Raw genomic sequence first — 17,039 nt, forward strand, 5'->3', positions numbered from 1 at the left:
TGATATAGGTAGTTTAGTAAACTGACATTAGTTTACATTTACAAAATTTTACTGCACAAATGTTTTCTGTGTGCACTTTCCATATACAAGACCAGTAAATAGTTGAACAATTACACCCATGTTAGTAATCATATAATCCGTATTATAATATCATATTTTCCAGATTTTGTGTCTCAGCCGCTTTGGATTCTTGCAACGAATTACAATACCTATGCAGTTTCCTATACGTGCGTGGATCTACCTGAGGATCGGAAGCAAGGTAAAATTATCTCAATTTAATGTGGATTTCATTAGCCTGAGACTAATATCTTAAGTTTAAGGCTCGTCAATATTTACGTAATTTTAAACTTTACAATTCGTCACGTAACCTATTTCGAAACGATGTTTGTCCAGGTATTACAGATAGCTAAGCGATAATCGGACGTGATTTTTATAAAACAAACTAATTCGTCCAAATTGCTTGATATAAGTGTCTAGGCAGGAAATAACAACCTTTTAGAATTAATTCAAATACCCAAAATAAAAAAGCAGATTGACTTTTTAAAGTATGTTCATTGAATAATCATGAACAAACTTGATCAAAGCTGCATTTTTTGTCATAGAAAATTCGAAGTGTTTATTTCAATATTATTAAAAAAATGTAAATGTAAAAACTATGTTTCAATTATCATTATTTAAATAATAAAATATTCTTGTTATAGACTTTTAAAAAAATAGTCAAATTTGATAAACTTAAAACTATTGAAAGATTGGTCCAATTATTTTTATGACTCAATAATATTTTGACATAAAGTATTGACATTGAAACAAAAATATTAATTACCGTAATTTAAGTAGATACTTAGCGTTAACGGTCACTTTTTATTTATCTTTTTTATTAATTTTTAATTATTATTATAACTGTGTTAAACTATGTTAAGAATAAATTATTACAGTGCGTAATTCATAATCATAGTTTCATCATTATCACAAAAAAACGTTTCAGTGACCATGCTGTATAGCGAGCGGAACTTTTCGTAATTTTAATTGAAAATACTTAAAATTTGTAATAACTATTTAGTTTGTGTTATTGAATATAATTTTTATAATAGCTTAATTTTAATTTAAATTATAATTAAAGGCATTTTATTTATATGTTCTCTCAGTTCATCGTTTAAATAAAACAATATTATACATATATGCCATGAACAATTTTTAGTTACTAGCTGGATTCTTAGCCGATCGCGTAACCTGACCGATGAAGCGAGAACAGAAGTTAACCGTGTAATTGACTCCTACTACGACCTAAATAGACAGTATTTTGTGGACGCTGACCAAAGTGACGATGCATGCTTTTATCTTCCTCCACCAACTGGGAAGCCTGTTGTGTTTCGCGGCCAATGTGATGAAAGTATAAAAGTCATGCTGAACTTCACAGCAGAGCTGGTCAGTATTAAGTTATCATGAGTGTTCATCATAAATAAAAATTTAGCCCGCTTGTATAAAAATGTATGTTTAGCTAGATGGACTTTCGGTTTTACCGAGCGTCAGTATTTCGGACCAAACAACGATCGCGAATTAAGAAGAATAAAATGTTCGTGGCCTCAGATTTTTGTATCTATAGTAAATATTTTTTCTCAATAAGCAAATGACACCTTTTGTGAGTTGCCAAGTTTTACATCTAGTGAATGTTAAAGAATTGAGCCTAGAGATTACAATTATTAGAAATAGTACGTTTTTCAAGGTATGTTCTATTTCAGTATGGGGGCCTTTGGTATAACATCGAGTCATACCCATCTCCAAACCAACAAGGATCCTGCAGAAATGCAAGGTATTCATTGGCCGATGATGGGACCGTTGATGTCTTTAACACTCAAGTCATCGGAGAGGAACTTCTTACTATAAACGGAGTAGCCACCGTATCAAACGATGGCAGTGCCAGACTGAGAGTCAGTTTTCCAATACCCGGAACCAATCGTAAGTCATATTTTTAAGATGTATGAAACAGTTTTTTGCAAATTCTGATTGTTCTTTAGAATAGTTTGGAAGTTACGTTATTTTTTCAATCACAAGAAAATTGGTGTTACAATATTACTGCTAATATAAGAAAACAGTTATGTACCATTATCTAAACCTAAATAGTAAAAAATATATAATTAAAACTTAAAACTATTTTAAAAAGTGTGGTGCCTATGGCACCTTTAATGCTGGCAGCATTTCCTCGCTGTAATGCGAAATCTAATTGTTGAGTGAGGCAAGCACCAGTTCTGTGATCACCAATACTATCTACCCACGGCCCAAGTGTCTCTATTCCAAAGGGAGCAAGTTTCCCTTTTTTTATCATAAGTTTATGTTAAACTTGTTTTAAACAGCCAAGTTGGTATTCACTCAAAATCCTTAAAGTTTACCTCAAAATAGATATTTATTGAAGTTAATAAGAATAAAAAACAGTATAAAGGTTGGTCACACCTCATGACCTTTTAATTAGTCGTGGAAAAGATAATGCCTATACAAAGATTTAATTATAAAAATCTTTATGTAAAATTAATTAATTGAAATTATTTTGTCACACGATAAAACTATTTTGACTAATATAATATCTAATTAATTTTATCACTTTACCACTTGTTTTTCACCCAATTTGTTATTGTACTCGCACTTAGCCTTATCAATTTTGAAAACTTAATTACTATTATGATTTGAATGACTTTTAGTTACTAACTCAGGGTCATATGAACGAAAAAACATTACAGTTCCTAAGCATTTTTATTGGAATTATTTGGTTTAAATTTACAAATGTAATCCGTATATGCCTCCGATAAAATTTTCGTTTTAGAAGATTTAAATTTATTTGAACCACAAATTCAGGGCTGTCATAAATAACATTTTTTTAAATAAGGCATAATATTATTACTAAGCGTTTATTGCCGACACCCAGTATAACATACATCAGATGTACCGGTTTTGACGATTAGAAAGAATGGAGGAGAGTTTACTGCCAGTTCTTCTCTTCCATTTTACGCCCTTGATTTGAGAGCTTATGCCTTGTTAAAGGCGTAGTAAGTGGTTTACAATTGAAAAGTCTTAGGGATAACAACAATTTTAAATTTACACAGATCCTTCAATAATTAAGTTTTTTAAAGCCCTACATAGGTATAATAAGCAAACATAAATTTAATTTGAGTATTTTTTTTAAATATACACACCAGTTCATCTCGCATCTGAAGTATCTTTGACTTTATAATTCTATCTTGACTATATACAGTACATTGAGTATCAGATGTTTATTATCTGCCAGATAAATAGAAATATAAACACACGTAATCAAAAAATATTAAAATATTTTAATCAATAAATGCACTTTATTAATGTAATTAATGTATATGATTTATTTAATGTATATTATATTATGATTTCGTTTTTTTGGCTTGAATAAATGGAAGCTACATTCAAGTACAGTTAATTATTATTATTGTAAGTTTCATTATTACAAATAAGTATTTTGACTTTCATATACATAGTAAAAGCAAGCTTCCAAAGAAATAAAATTTGATTTGTAAACCAATCGAGATAACAAGATATCATGAGGTCTATAAAAACCATAAAATATTCAAAGATTTTTGTTGCAAAATCCAATTAAATTATCGATGTAGGTATGATATTAGATAGCTCTACAGACACAAAAATAACTTTTTTATTCTGGACCTTACAAATCTATTTTATTATTCAATAGTATCTACTCAGCCTTTGGGTAACAACGCCTACCTATACATCGTAATAAGTATGTGTACTTACTTGATTTTTCTGTTTGAGAAATTTATCATGTTACTTCTATACCTAGTCTAGCCATAAATACTGAAACAAAAAAAAATCTATTCGCACATAATATTTATTACTTCTATAGTGTATTAGTTTTATACATAAATATACAACAACTTATAAGAATTACTATTAGAAGAATTATTATATTATTAGAAGCTTATTCAAAGTGGTCTCCATTGGCTGCAATAGAGTTATACGTTAAGGCAAGATATCAATAGAAGCACGCACTCTTTCCATGGGATAATTCTTCACTGCTCTTCTTCGTACAGATTGTGTGAGGGACTCCAAATTATCATGGCGTGTAGAGCAAGCCGCACTCTCTAAAACTGACCATATATCATAATCCGGCGCATTAACATCTCTGATGAAGTACAAAACGTTCGTTTCCAACCAAGACTGTGTAGACCGAGCTTTTTGATCCGGCGCTGAGTCTTGCTCGTAGGACCATTGTTGGTTTTTGAACATGGTGTTGTTAAGGGGCTTTACTATCTTCTCAAGAATAGTATCTATTATACACTTATGTCGATGTTTTGATACCTTTTTTTTATAAAAGTATGGGTCAGTCACTCCTTCATAGATAATTCCCAACCAAACCATCACTGAAGTCGGATAGTGCCCACGTTGCACTCTGTCGATTAATTAGAAAGCTTCCTTAGAGCTTTAAGCATAAGTATGGTCATATTGTTTTGTTAAATGTTGTAAATAAAACCGTAAACAAAAATTTTCTGTGACCTCCCTTTGCGTACCACTTCAGTAGTTGTTTCGGTTTTACCATCCTATTCTTTTTTTTAAATATCAGTTAAGAAATGACTAGTACGTCTTTTATAGGCTACAAGTCCTAAGTCATCTTTTAAAATATGCGACATGGTTCTAGGTGTTATCCTCATCTCCCGAGATAAAATCTTTTGCTTTCGGATAGGATTTCTTCGAATTATTTCCCTTACTGCTTTGACCACCAACACTACGTGGACAGCCCACGTACTTTTTCTGTCACCTATTAATAGCCTATATAATATATATACGACCATTTTACAAATACCAAGAGTTTAAAAGTTTCATTTGGCTCCATACCTACTTAGTGTAATGCAATCACAGCGATTCGGTTCTCTTTATCACCACACTCCATTTAAATATCGCAAAATATTGTACAATGTATTGGCGCCAAAATAAGAAAACCCAATGAACTATTATATAAAAATGACAGATTCTAAACTCAAATGTAATATTGTAATCAAGTTAATTGTAACAGTATTTATGGCCAGAATAAGTTTATGTAAGCCTAGTTACCTTAAGACTTTTTTTAATTATTTAGAATAAAGCATTGACCACATCGCTGGGCCAATTGGTACTTGTTATAAATTTTCAATTGATTTTATTAGAAGGTTTATTTATAAGGTAATAGGTGGTGATTTTTTATTATTTATTATATTATTTAGGCTAGATGCCTTCTATTTTATTACTTTTTTTAATTTAACAATTTAAGTAAGCTTAGTATACTTTTGAATGAATTAGTCTTGGTTTTTAACCTACAGTAATGTAATATTAATTTAAAGTAACTAATATTATTGATTAAAATAGAATAGAACACTTGTGACATGAATATGAACATTTTTAACAGTCGTAATCTTTTACAGGAACAACTTTAACGGACTACTGGGTACTCTCAACTGATTATAAGTCATACGCTATTGTCTACTCTTGTACAAATCTTAACGAAGATGAAAGATCAGGTTCGCTATATGTTCTTTGTGTATTTATATTAATATAAAAGATGATAATAAATGTAAAATCTAGACGTAGTTAGTAAGATACATCTATTGTTATATTAGATTGAATGAGTATTTTTAATAAGAAAATCTATTTACGAAGTCAAGATATATAAATAGTTTTATTTTTTCTTAGCCCCTTGTATTGGGAAAAAATATTTCGGACAATATAATAAATAAATTCTTTTTTTTTAATAAAATAAAATAAATTAAAATAAAAAAACAATGCCACCATAACCAGCCGTCAGTACGGACAACGGTCCGAGAACGAGTCTAAGTGCGGAAACTGAGTTCCCCAACCAGCCCTCAGTGGCAACCTCCGCTAGTTTTTAGAAGAAGTTTTACTTTAGCGTACGAAAACATAAAGACAGAAAAGTTTATTTGTTCATAGCCATGATTTGAAAGCACGACCACTTATTATAAGTGCCATTTAGCCAACACTACTGAACTTAGTTGAAATTGATCTTTATCATATTCTAATAAAATGTAAAATATTTACAGTGTATGTCTGGAAACTTAGTCGAACAAAGGAATTGCCTGCAGAAGCTGATACGGAATTCGACGTTGTTAGTAAAGACATTCCCGTAATAAATCAGATGTACTTAGAGAAGGATAATCAAAATAAGACTGCTTGTTTCTATTATCCTAAAGAGAGACCTGGAGTCCCTGTTGTGTTCCCAGGAAGGTGTTCTGATGATGACATCCCCGTTATAAATAATTTTAACGCAAGTGCTGTAAGTAGCTGATTACAAAAAACTTTAACATATTTATGTATAAGTTAAGTCTTGAATTTAACAAAAACTTTATTCACGACTTAACGTACGTTAAAAATGACTACGCTTTTAATTTAAGTTCTAAATTATGTTTATTTCAAATTGGTACACTAAAAAACTAAGTGTGAATAATACGTTATATTAGTATTAAATTAAAAACTGCGCACCATACAGAAACAATTTCTTTAATTAATCCATTAACACAGATAATGTCAGTACAGTCATTTTTCGATTTGTAAATATGCATGTATGTGTTTTTTTTTTGTTCTGGATCTGTGCGGAGCTAAAGTCATATCATGAGAACGGATAAAAATATGGTTCCAATTTATTTTAGTTCACGGGTGTATGGTTTGAAATACAAGCTTACCCAAAAGAATTTCAACCCGGACAATGCATTAGACATGACTATTCACAATCAGGAAATAATCTAACACTAACAACATCTAGCGTTGATAATCAATTTCTTACAATTTCTACTAGTGACTTAGTTACAAGTGGATCTAGTGGAAAATTAAGTATCAACACTGTTGGACCCAATGGAACAAGTAAGTTTTGCAAATTGTTCGATGAATAGTTTCCAACATCAAAGTTATTCCAAATAAAAAATATTTAGTTAGGTGGCTTTTATACAAAAAACTAACTTGTCTCCTTTATTTTCAGCAATAACAATACCATTTTGGATTTTAAGCGTAGACTACAACGATTATGCCTTCGCTTACAGCTGCATGGACTTAGAAGAGGACCACCGAGCAAGTAAGCTTTTTATAACTGTACAAAGAGATCTTAAAGAAAAAGCAAATTAAAGACATGCATTTAGCCTGATTTGATATCTTAAAGGATTTTTTTTTATTTGATTCATTGATCATTTATACTAAATAAACACGATTTTTCTAAAAAATAAAAAAAAATATTAAAATTTAGTTTACAGCTGGAAACTAAGTAGAAACCAGAATGGACTCTCTACAGAAGCACATGGAAATATAGACAACGTGATGTCAAATGTAGTGGTTCTTGAACGCCGTTACTATGAAAATGTAGACCAAACAGACAACGCCTGCTTTTATCTACCAGATCTGGCGCCTGGTGAACCCGTGATACTCGAAGGCCAATGTGATTTGGACATACCAGTTGTAGAGAACTTTAACGCAACCGAGGTAGGAAAATACAATGAGTTAAAAGTGAACAGAATCCATAATAGTTTGTTAAAAGTTATAAGAAGTATCGGTGATATCTACTTCTGAAAGTAATCAGAGAAACATTGACAGTTAATAACTTTTCCGTACTCCATTTATATATTATTAAGTATATTTTTTAAATGTCACTGTACAATTTTATGGGCAGTATTTAGGTCGTTGGCGCTTAATAGAATCCTATCCAGCTGAACAACAGACTGGCACTTGCAATGAAGCATATTACTCCGCTGGAAGCGGGAACACAATAGAAGTTGTCAACTCGCAAGTAGTTGGCGATGAACTCAACAGTGTTACCGGTACTGCCGAAGTTGAAAGTAATGGGAAACTAAAAGTTACTTTTCCAAATAGTAAGTATTAAACAAGGTTAGGCAGACGCAGATGCATCTAGATTGCATGCAGAGAAAGAAAAAATATGTTCTTAAAAATAAGGAAATCCTTTATTAATATTGATTAAATTAATTTCAGGTCCAGATCCAGCATACATCACGATTATAAATACTGACTACAAATCATATTCACTTGTCTATAGCTGTACCAACCTACCTGATAATAAACAAAGAAGTGAGTACCACGTCAATAAATATAGAACATATACGAAGTTGAATGTTTATATTTGTAACTTTGAATCAGCACAAAAACACTGGACTAACCTAACAGAACACAAACAGTTAACCGAGAGTTAAATAGCTATTGAAGAAAATTTTAGAAAGTGAAGCAAAAAACTCGCTTACCTGATAGAGGCTTTTACGTGTAATATTTTGCTAAATACGAAACATTTGATGTTTATAATTGTAAGACAATAGACGGTTAATGTAACATAATTCTTTTACAGTATTTAGTTGGAAACTGAGTCGTACAAAAAGCCTTACGGAAGACGCGACGGAGAGCATTAACACAATTATGAACAACATTCGAGTATTAAATAATAAATATTTTCAAAAGGTGGATCAATCAGATATTGCCTGCTTTTATCTACCGCCTCCTGGACCATATCCAGTTATATTCCGTGGTCAATGTGATCCAAATATAACAACCGTCCCTAAGTTTGAAGCTAGTCGTGTAAGTCAATTTTATAATGATTTAAAAATTATAAAAATTACATTAATAGATTAATAAATAAATAATGGATTCAGATCTCAAACGGATCTAGAATATCTGCCGTTGTATTAAATTTATTTCATAAATAAAGGAATTTTTAGTATCTCAACTTATGGCACAACATTGAATCTTATCCATCAACTTTCCAAACTGGAACATGTAACAACGCGTTTTACTCTGCTGGTACTACTAGCGATGTCGACGTATATAATACCCAAGTCATCGACAGACAATTGGACACCATTCGAGGAACAGCTAATCTCGCAGGCGACCCAGACGTTGGAAAGCTTATTGTTAGCTTTCCTATTGCAGGCACTAATCGTAAGTTACGTTTTCTGTTGCAAAAAATGGGAAAGTAAATCCAATTTATATAACACATAAATAATTCTTCGTAGTACCGACGCAAAAATAATAACAATTCGCAATTTTCAGAGACAACTTCCACGGATTACTTGATTCTAGCTACAGATTATATTTCATATGCACTTGTATATACCTGCTATAAAGTGGATGAAGAACATAGGGCAGGTACGGAAAGTATTGCTTATGTTTTAACACTTAAAAAGTTCTTACTCCTATATAGGTATTATATTCGATACACATATATAATTATGATTTTAAACATTTATTCACTTTTTCAAATGTGGAAAAAGTAAGACTAAAAAAATATTAAACTGAGATTTGAAAACATATTTTTAGTATTGAGCTGGAAATTAAGTCGCTCCAAATCGCTAACAACTGATGCACAAACTGCTATCAACGCTGTAATAAGCACAATCCCAGTCCTTAATCAAAAATATTATGAGCGCAATAACCAAAGTGCCGAAGGATGCTTCTATTTTCCTGATCCTGAACCTGGGAAGGTTGTCGAGTTTCCTGGAAAATGTGATCAAACTATTCCTGCGGTGCCCAATTTTAATTTCACAGCTGTAAGTAATATCCAGTAGAACAGTGACAAATAATAAGTATTTTAAGCTTTAAAGCTGTTTCTTGTTTCCAGTTTAGAGGTACCTGGTATGAAATACAGGCGTATCCTAAGGAACAACAGACGGGACAGTGCGTTAGCCATACCTACTCTGAAGCCGGCTCAAATACCTTGCAACTTATTTCAAATCAAGTTCTAAACCAGGGTCTAATACAAACTAATAGCGATGTAAGATTAACGTCTTCTCAAGACCCGAGCGGCAAATTAACTATCACGATTAGAACCAATGGATCAGGTAAATAGTATACGAATATTTTATTTGAATGTGTTTCTTGTTATCAAATATAGGAACTTATTAGATCTTTTGAACGTTTACAGATGAGGAAATCCCCTTTTGGGTTTTAAGCACAGACTACGAAGATTACGCATTGGCTTACTCTTGTGTAGATATCCCCAACCATGATAGACGAAAAGGTGAGACACTCGCACAATAAGCATGTGCAATATATTTTGGAGTCATGTTTGATTTAAAAATCCCACCATTAATTTCAGTGTTTAGTTGGAAATTGAGTAGATCTAAAACATTATCCACCGCCGGCGATCTAGCTATAACTAATGCGATGAGTGACATTGATGTCTTAGACCGTCAATATTATCAGAATATCAACCAATCCTACTCTGCCTGTTTCTACTTACCGGATATTCCCCATGGAGAACCTGTCATATTCCCTGGAAAATGCGATCTTGACATACCAGTTGTTAGAGACTTCAACGTCACCAGGGTAAGAAATATTTTTATTCCGTTGTTTTTGATATTTTACTCGATATATTCATTGAATTTAAATTTTAGTATCTAGGCCGCTGGCGTATGCTTGAAACTTATCACTCAGAATTTCAACGTGGAACATGTAACGATGCAACGTACACGTTGCTCAATGACGGTACGGTCTCAGCGCTTAACAGTCAAGTCATCAATGAAGAACTGGACACCATTACTGGAATCGCCTCAGCCAGCTCGGATGGATCTGCTAAGCTCTCTGTTAAATTTCCTACAAGTAAGCAATTGCACGAGCCGATGACATGATTACCAATTGATAGGAATCTATATTAATACTTTTGTATTTTAGCTACTGAGGCTGCGGATTACTGGGTCTTGAATACCGACTATGATTCCTATGCACTAGTGTACAGCTGCAAAAACCTTGAAAATAATCAGAAGAGAGGTACGGTAATTCCATTTAAACTTAATTGTAAAAAAATCGAGCTAACAATATTTATTTATATTTTTTTAGTGTGGAGCTGGAAGCTTAGTCGAAATAGAGAACTAAGCACCACTGCTATCGACAATATCAATTCCGTTATCAGAGACATCGACGTGTTAAATAGTAGATATTATAAGACCGTAGGCCATACTGATAAAGATTGCTTCTACTATCCTGTACCAGATGGAAGACCAGTAAAGTTTAGAGGACAATGTGATGAATCAATATCTGGTGTCAATTTATTTAGAGCTGGAGACGTAAGTGCTTGTAATATTCTAATACTTTGTAACTAATCAGTAGCAGTGACATTGGGCTGTAATACGTTATTTCATGTGATGGCTTTCCTTGATACAACTTCTTCTGTAACTTAATCATAACCTGGATTTCCTTAGGATAGCTTTTTACTGAAAAAATATTTCGCTGTGACTAGACATATGGCAGATAATTCCCACATGTACTCCCCAGTTACTTCTGGCTGCTTTAGCCAAATTTTTGTAACACTTATTATATTATTAATAATAATAATAAAAATATAAAACACAGAAGAACGGCTACACAAAGAAAAATAACACACCGAAAAACTACCGAAGAGCATTAGCAGTCACAACATATATATGCTGAAGAAAAAATAGTGAAGAACTCAATGCAGTTAAGCCATTTGGTTTCGCGTCTCGTGGCTCGACTGTCACAAAGATACTGCATTATATTTGACAATACTCTTAACGGGCTGCTCTGTTTGTTTTCAAAAAGTACCATGAGCCGTCTTCTTTTGATGTTCTGTGATACCTCTGCTTCAGTGTTAGTGTTAATTTTCACAGTTCCGTTTCGGTGCATTTTTATTAGGAAGCTGTGTTTCGAAAATCGTGAAATGGCTTCACGGGGAAGGGGCTTTTAGTTTACTATTTCTTCTGATTTTTCTCGCCACAAATTCTACAAATTCAGCGACTGTCTCATCCTTTTGTTTAAAGGACTGATCTAATTTTAGTTCGAGCTATTAACTCCTTGAGTTCGTTGACTACAATTTCCATGGGACAAGCATAAGACTTTTTCCATTCTAACAAATAGTAGCTTGTTTTGAATTTTAATTTTGATGTGGTTTTCAGTATCTCAACTTATGGCACAACATTGAATCTTATCCATCAAATTTCCAAACTGGAACATGTAACAACGCATTTTACTCAGCTGGTACTACTAGCGATGTCGACGTATATAATACCCAAGTCATCGACAGACAATTGGACACCATTCGAGGAACAGCTAATCTCGCAGGCGACCCTAACGTTGGAGAGCTTATTGTTAGCTTTCCTATTGCAGGCACTAATCGTAAGTTAGGTTTTATGTTGCAAAAAATAAATCAAATTTATATAACACATAAATAATTCTTCGTAGTACCGACGTAGAAATAATAACAATTCGCAACTTTTCAGAGACAACGTCCACGGATTACTTGATTCTAGCCACTGATTATATTTCATATGCACTTGTTTATACCTGCTATAAAGTGGATGAAGAACATAGGGCAGGTACGGAAAGTATTACTTATGTTTTAACGCTTAAAAAGTTCTGCCTCCTATATAGGTATTCCATTCGACACACATATATGATAATTATGACTTTAAACATTTACTTACTTTTTCAAATGCGGAAAAAGTAAGACTAAAAAAATATAAAACTGAAATTTAAAAACATATTTTTAGTATTGAGCTGGAAATTAAGTCGCTCCAAATCGCTAACAACTGAAGCTCATACTGCTATCAACGCTGTAATAAACACAATCCCAGTCCTTAATCAAAAGTATTATGAGCGCAATAACCAAAGTGCCGAAGGATGCTTCTATTTTCCTGATCCTGAACCTGGGAAGGTTGTCGAGTTTCCTGGAAAATGTGATCAAAATATTCCTGCGATACCCAATTTTAATTTCACAGCTGTAAGTAATATCCAGTAGAACAGTGACAATAATAAGTATTTTAAGCTTTAAAGCTGTTTCTTGTTTCCAGTTTAGAGGTACCTGGTATGAAATACAGGCGTATCCTAAGGAACAACAGACGGGACAGTGCGTTAGCCATACCTACTCTGAAGCCGGCTCAAATACCTTGCAACTTATTTCAAATCAAGTTCTAAACCAGGGTCTAATACAAACTAATAGCGATGTAAGATTAACGTCTTCTCAAGACCCGAGCGGCAAATTAACTATCACGATTAGAACCAATGGATCAGGTAAATAGTATACGAATATTTTATTTGAATGTGTTTCTTGTTATCAAATATAGGAACTTATTAGATCTTTTGAACGTTTACAGATGAGGAAATCCCCTTTTGGGTTTTAAGCACAGACTACGAAGATTACGCATTGGCTTACTCTTGTGTAGATATCCCCAACCATGATAGACGAAAAGGTGAGACACTCGCACAATAAGCATGTGCAATATATTTTGGAGTCATGTTTGATTTAAAAATCCCACCATTAATTTCAGTGTTTAGTTGGAAATTGAGTAGATCTAAAACATTATCCACCGCCGGCGATCTAGCTATAACTAATGCGATGAGTGACATTGATGTCTTAGACCGTCAATATTATCAGAATATCAACCAATCCTACTCTGCCTGTTTCTACTTACCGGATATTCCCCATGGAGAACCTGTCATATTCCCTGGAAAATGCGATCTTGACATACCAGTTGTTAGAGACTTCAACGTCACCAGGGTAAGAAATATTTTTATTCCGTTGTTTTTGATATTTTACTCGATATATTCATTGAATTTAAATTTTAGTATCTAGGCCGCTGGCGTATGCTTGAAACTTATCACTCAGAATTTCAACGTGGAACATGTAACGATGCAACGTACACGTTGCTCAATGACGGTACGGTCTCAGCGCTTAACAGTCAAGTCATCAATGAAGAACTGGACACCATTACTGGAATCGCCTCAGCCAGCTCGGATGGATCTGCTAAGCTCTCTGTTAAATTTCCTACAAGTAAGCAATTGCACGAGCCGATGACATGATTACCAATTGATAGGAATCTATATTAATACTTTTGTATTTTAGCTACTGAGGCTGCGGATTACTGGGTCTTGAATACCGACTATGATTCCTATGCACTAGTGTACAGCTGCAAAAACCTTGAAAATAATCAGAAGAGAGGTACGGTAATTCCATTTAAACTTAATTGTAAAAAAATCGAGCTAACAATATTTATTTATATTTTTTTAGTGTGGAGCTGGAAGCTTAGTCGAAATAGAGAACTAAGCACCACTGCTATCGACAATATCAATTCCGTTATCAGAGACATCGACGTGTTAAATAGTAGATATTATAAGACCGTAGGCCATACTGATAAAGATTGCTTCTACTATCCTGTACCAGATGGAAGACCAGTAAAGTTTAGAGGACAATGTGATGAATCAATATCTGGTGTCAATTTATTTAGAGCTGGAGACGTAAGTGCTTGTAATATTCTAATACTTTGTAACTAATCAGTTGCAGTGACATTGGGCTGTAATACGTTATTTCATGTGATGGCTTGGTACAACTTCTTCTGTAACTTAAAAAATATTTTGCTGTGACTAGACATATGGCAGATAATACCCATTTGTACTCCCCAGTTACTTCTGGCTGCTTTAGCCAATTTTTTGTAACTCTTATTATCTTATTAATAATAAAATATAAAACAGACAAACGGCAACAAAGAAAAATGACACCGAAAAAACTACCGAAGAGCATTAACAGTTACAACATATATATCCTGAAGAAAAATTAGCGAAGAACTCAATTCAGTTAAGCCATTTGGTTTCGCGTCTCGTAGCTCGACTGTCACAAACATACTGCGTTATATTTCACAATACTCTTATTTGCCTGCTCTGCTTGTTTTCAAAAAGTACCATGAGCCGTCTTCTTTTGATGTTCTGTCATACCTCTGTTTCACTGTTAGTGTTAATCTTCACAGTTCCGTTGCTGTGCATTTTTATTAGGAAGCAGTGGTTACCTATTTTTTTTTAAGTAAAAAATCGTGAAATGGCTTCACGGGCTTTTAGTTTACTATTTCTTCTGTTTTTTGTCGCCACAAATTCCACAAATTCAGCGACTGTCTCATCCTTTTGTTTAAAGGACTGATCTAATTTTAGTTCGAGCTATTAACTCCTTGAGTGCGTTGACTACAATTTCCATGGGACAAGCATAAGACTTTTTCCTTTCTAACTAATAGTAGCTTGTTTTGGGTTTTAATTTTGATGTGGTTTTCAGTATCTCAACTTATGGCACAACATTGAATCTTATCCATCAACTTTCCAAACTGGAACATGTAACAACGCATTTTACTCTGCTGGTACTACTAGCGATGTCGACGTATATAATACCCAAGTCATCGACAGACAATTGGACACCATTCGAGGAACAGCTAATCTCGCAGGCGACCCTAACGTTGGAGAGCTTATTGTTAGCTTTCCTATTGCAGGCACTAATCGTAAGTTACGTTTTCTGTTGCAAAAAATGGGACAGTAAATCCAATTTATATAACACATAAATAATTCTTCGTAGTACCGATGCAAAAATAATAACAATTCGCAATTTTCAGAGACAACTTCCACGGATTACTTGATTCTAGCTACAGATTATATTTCATATGCACTTGTATATACCTGCTATAAAGTGGATGAAGAACATAGGGCAGGTACGGAAAGTATTGCTTATGTTTTAACACTTAAAAAGTTCTTACTCCTATATAGGTATTATATTCGATACACATATATAATTATGATTTTAAACATTTATTCACTTTTTCAAATGTGGAAAAAGTAAGACTAAAAAAATATTAAACTGAGATTTGAAAACATATTTTTAGTATTGAGCTGGAAATTAAGTCGCTCCAAATCGCTAACAACTGAAGCACAAACTGCTATCAACGCTGTAATAAGCACAATCCCAGTCCTTAATCAAAAGTATTATGAGCGCAATAACCAAAGTGCCGAAGGATGCTTCTATTTTCCTGATCCTGAACCTGGGAAGGTTGTCGAGTTTCCTGGAAAATGTGATCAAACTATTCCTGCGGTGCCCAATTTTAATTTCACAGCTGTAAGTAATATCCAGTAGAACAGTGACAAATAATAAGTATTTTAAGCTTTAAAGCTGTTTCTTGTCCCCAGTTTAGAGGTACCTGGTATGAAGTACAGGCGTATCCTAAGGAACAACAGACGGGACAGTGCGTTAGCCATACCTACTCTGAAGCCGGCTCAAATACCTTGCGACTTATTTCAAATCAAGTTCTAAACCAGGGTCTAATACAAACTAATAGCGATGTAAGATTTACGTCTTCTCAAGACCCGAGCGGCAAATTAACTATCACGATTAGAACCAATGGATCAGGTAAAGAGTATACGAATATTTTATTTGAATGTCTTTGTTGTTATCAAATATAGGAACTTATTAGATCTTTTGAACGTTTACAGATGTGGAAATCCCCTTTTGGGTTTTAAGCACAGACTACGAAGATTACGCATTGGCTTACTCTTGTGTAGATATCCCCAACCATGATAGACGAAAAGGTGAGACACTCGCACAATACCTCTGTTATGAGCATCATATTTTGGAGTCAAGTTTGATTTAAAAATCCCACCATTAATTTCAGTGTTCAGTTGGAAATTGAGTAGATCTAAAACATTATCCACCGCCGGCGATCTAGCTATAACTAATGCGATGAGTGACATTGATGTCTTAGACCGTCAATATTATCAGAATATCAACCAATCCTACTCTGCCTGTTTCTACTTACCGGATATTCCCCTTGGAGAACCTGTCATATTCCCTGGACAATGCGATCCTGATATACCAGTAGTTAGAGACTTCAACGTCACCAGGGTAAGAAATATTTTTATTCCGTTGTTTTTGATATTTAACTCGATATATTCATTGAATTTAAATTTTAGTATGGAGGCCGCTGGCGTATGCTTGAAACTTATCACTCAGAATTTCAACGTGGAACATGTAACGATGCAACGTACACGTTGCTCAATGACGGTAAGGTCTCAGCGCTTAACAGTCAAGTCATCAATGAAGAACTGGACACCATTACTGGAATCGTCTCAGCCAGCTCGGATGGATCTGCTAAGCTCTCTGTTAAATTTCCTACAAGTAAGCAATTGCGTGAGCCGATGACATGATTACCAATTGACAGGAATCTATATTAATACTTTTGTATTTCAGCTACTGAGGCTGCTGATTACTG

The 17,039-nt window shown here is 33.7% G+C and overlaps 2 protein-coding genes across 4 annotated transcripts in view; both read left to right on the forward strand.

Moving 5' to 3' along the window:
* LOC123720757 overlaps positions 1–17,039 on the forward strand; it is a 103,893-nt gene that overhangs the window by 60,141 nt on the left and 26,713 nt on the right. The gene's annotated exons all lie outside the window — the stretch shown is intronic.
* The window catches only part of LOC123720756, a 108,559-nt gene that overhangs the window by 15,212 nt on the left and 76,308 nt on the right, over positions 1–17,039 (forward strand). The window contains exons 6-34 of one of the 3 annotated variants that reach the window (XM_045677504.1): positions 164–259; positions 1,199–1,425; positions 1,740–1,956; positions 5,436–5,531; positions 6,069–6,301; positions 6,675–6,885; positions 7,001–7,093; positions 7,262–7,494; positions 7,682–7,880; positions 7,999–8,094; positions 8,366–8,592; positions 8,733–8,952; positions 9,064–9,159; positions 9,331–9,560; positions 9,632–9,851; positions 9,935–10,030; positions 10,109–10,338; positions 10,407–10,611; positions 10,684–10,779; positions 10,849–11,075; positions 11,922–12,141; positions 12,246–12,341; positions 12,516–12,745; positions 12,816–13,035; positions 13,119–13,214; positions 13,293–13,522; positions 13,591–13,795; positions 13,868–13,963; positions 14,033–14,259. In XM_045677504.1, the coding sequence (XP_045533460.1) occupies positions 164–259; positions 1,199–1,425; positions 1,740–1,956; positions 5,436–5,531; positions 6,069–6,301; positions 6,675–6,885; positions 7,001–7,093; positions 7,262–7,494; positions 7,682–7,880; positions 7,999–8,094; positions 8,366–8,592; positions 8,733–8,952; positions 9,064–9,159; positions 9,331–9,560; positions 9,632–9,851; positions 9,935–10,030; positions 10,109–10,338; positions 10,407–10,611; positions 10,684–10,779; positions 10,849–11,075; positions 11,922–12,141; positions 12,246–12,341; positions 12,516–12,745; positions 12,816–13,035; positions 13,119–13,214; positions 13,293–13,522; positions 13,591–13,795; positions 13,868–13,963; positions 14,033–14,259 (5,168 nt within the window). The remainder of the gene's footprint in view (positions 1–163; positions 260–1,198; positions 1,426–1,739; positions 1,957–5,435; positions 5,532–6,068; positions 6,302–6,674; positions 6,886–7,000; positions 7,094–7,261; positions 7,495–7,681; positions 7,881–7,998; positions 8,095–8,365; positions 8,593–8,732; positions 8,953–9,063; positions 9,160–9,330; positions 9,561–9,631; positions 9,852–9,934; positions 10,031–10,108; positions 10,339–10,406; positions 10,612–10,683; positions 10,780–10,848; positions 11,076–11,921; positions 12,142–12,245; positions 12,342–12,515; positions 12,746–12,815; positions 13,036–13,118; positions 13,215–13,292; positions 13,523–13,590; positions 13,796–13,867; positions 13,964–14,032; positions 14,260–17,039) is intronic. The other 2 variants (XM_045677508.1, XM_045677507.1) reach the window with 2 other exon arrangements.

This window comes from Pieris brassicae, chromosome 2, assembly GCF_905147105.1.
Source record: "Pieris brassicae chromosome 2, ilPieBrab1.1, whole genome shotgun sequence".
Lineage (NCBI taxonomy): Eukaryota > Metazoa > Arthropoda > Insecta > Lepidoptera > Pieridae > Pieris > Pieris brassicae.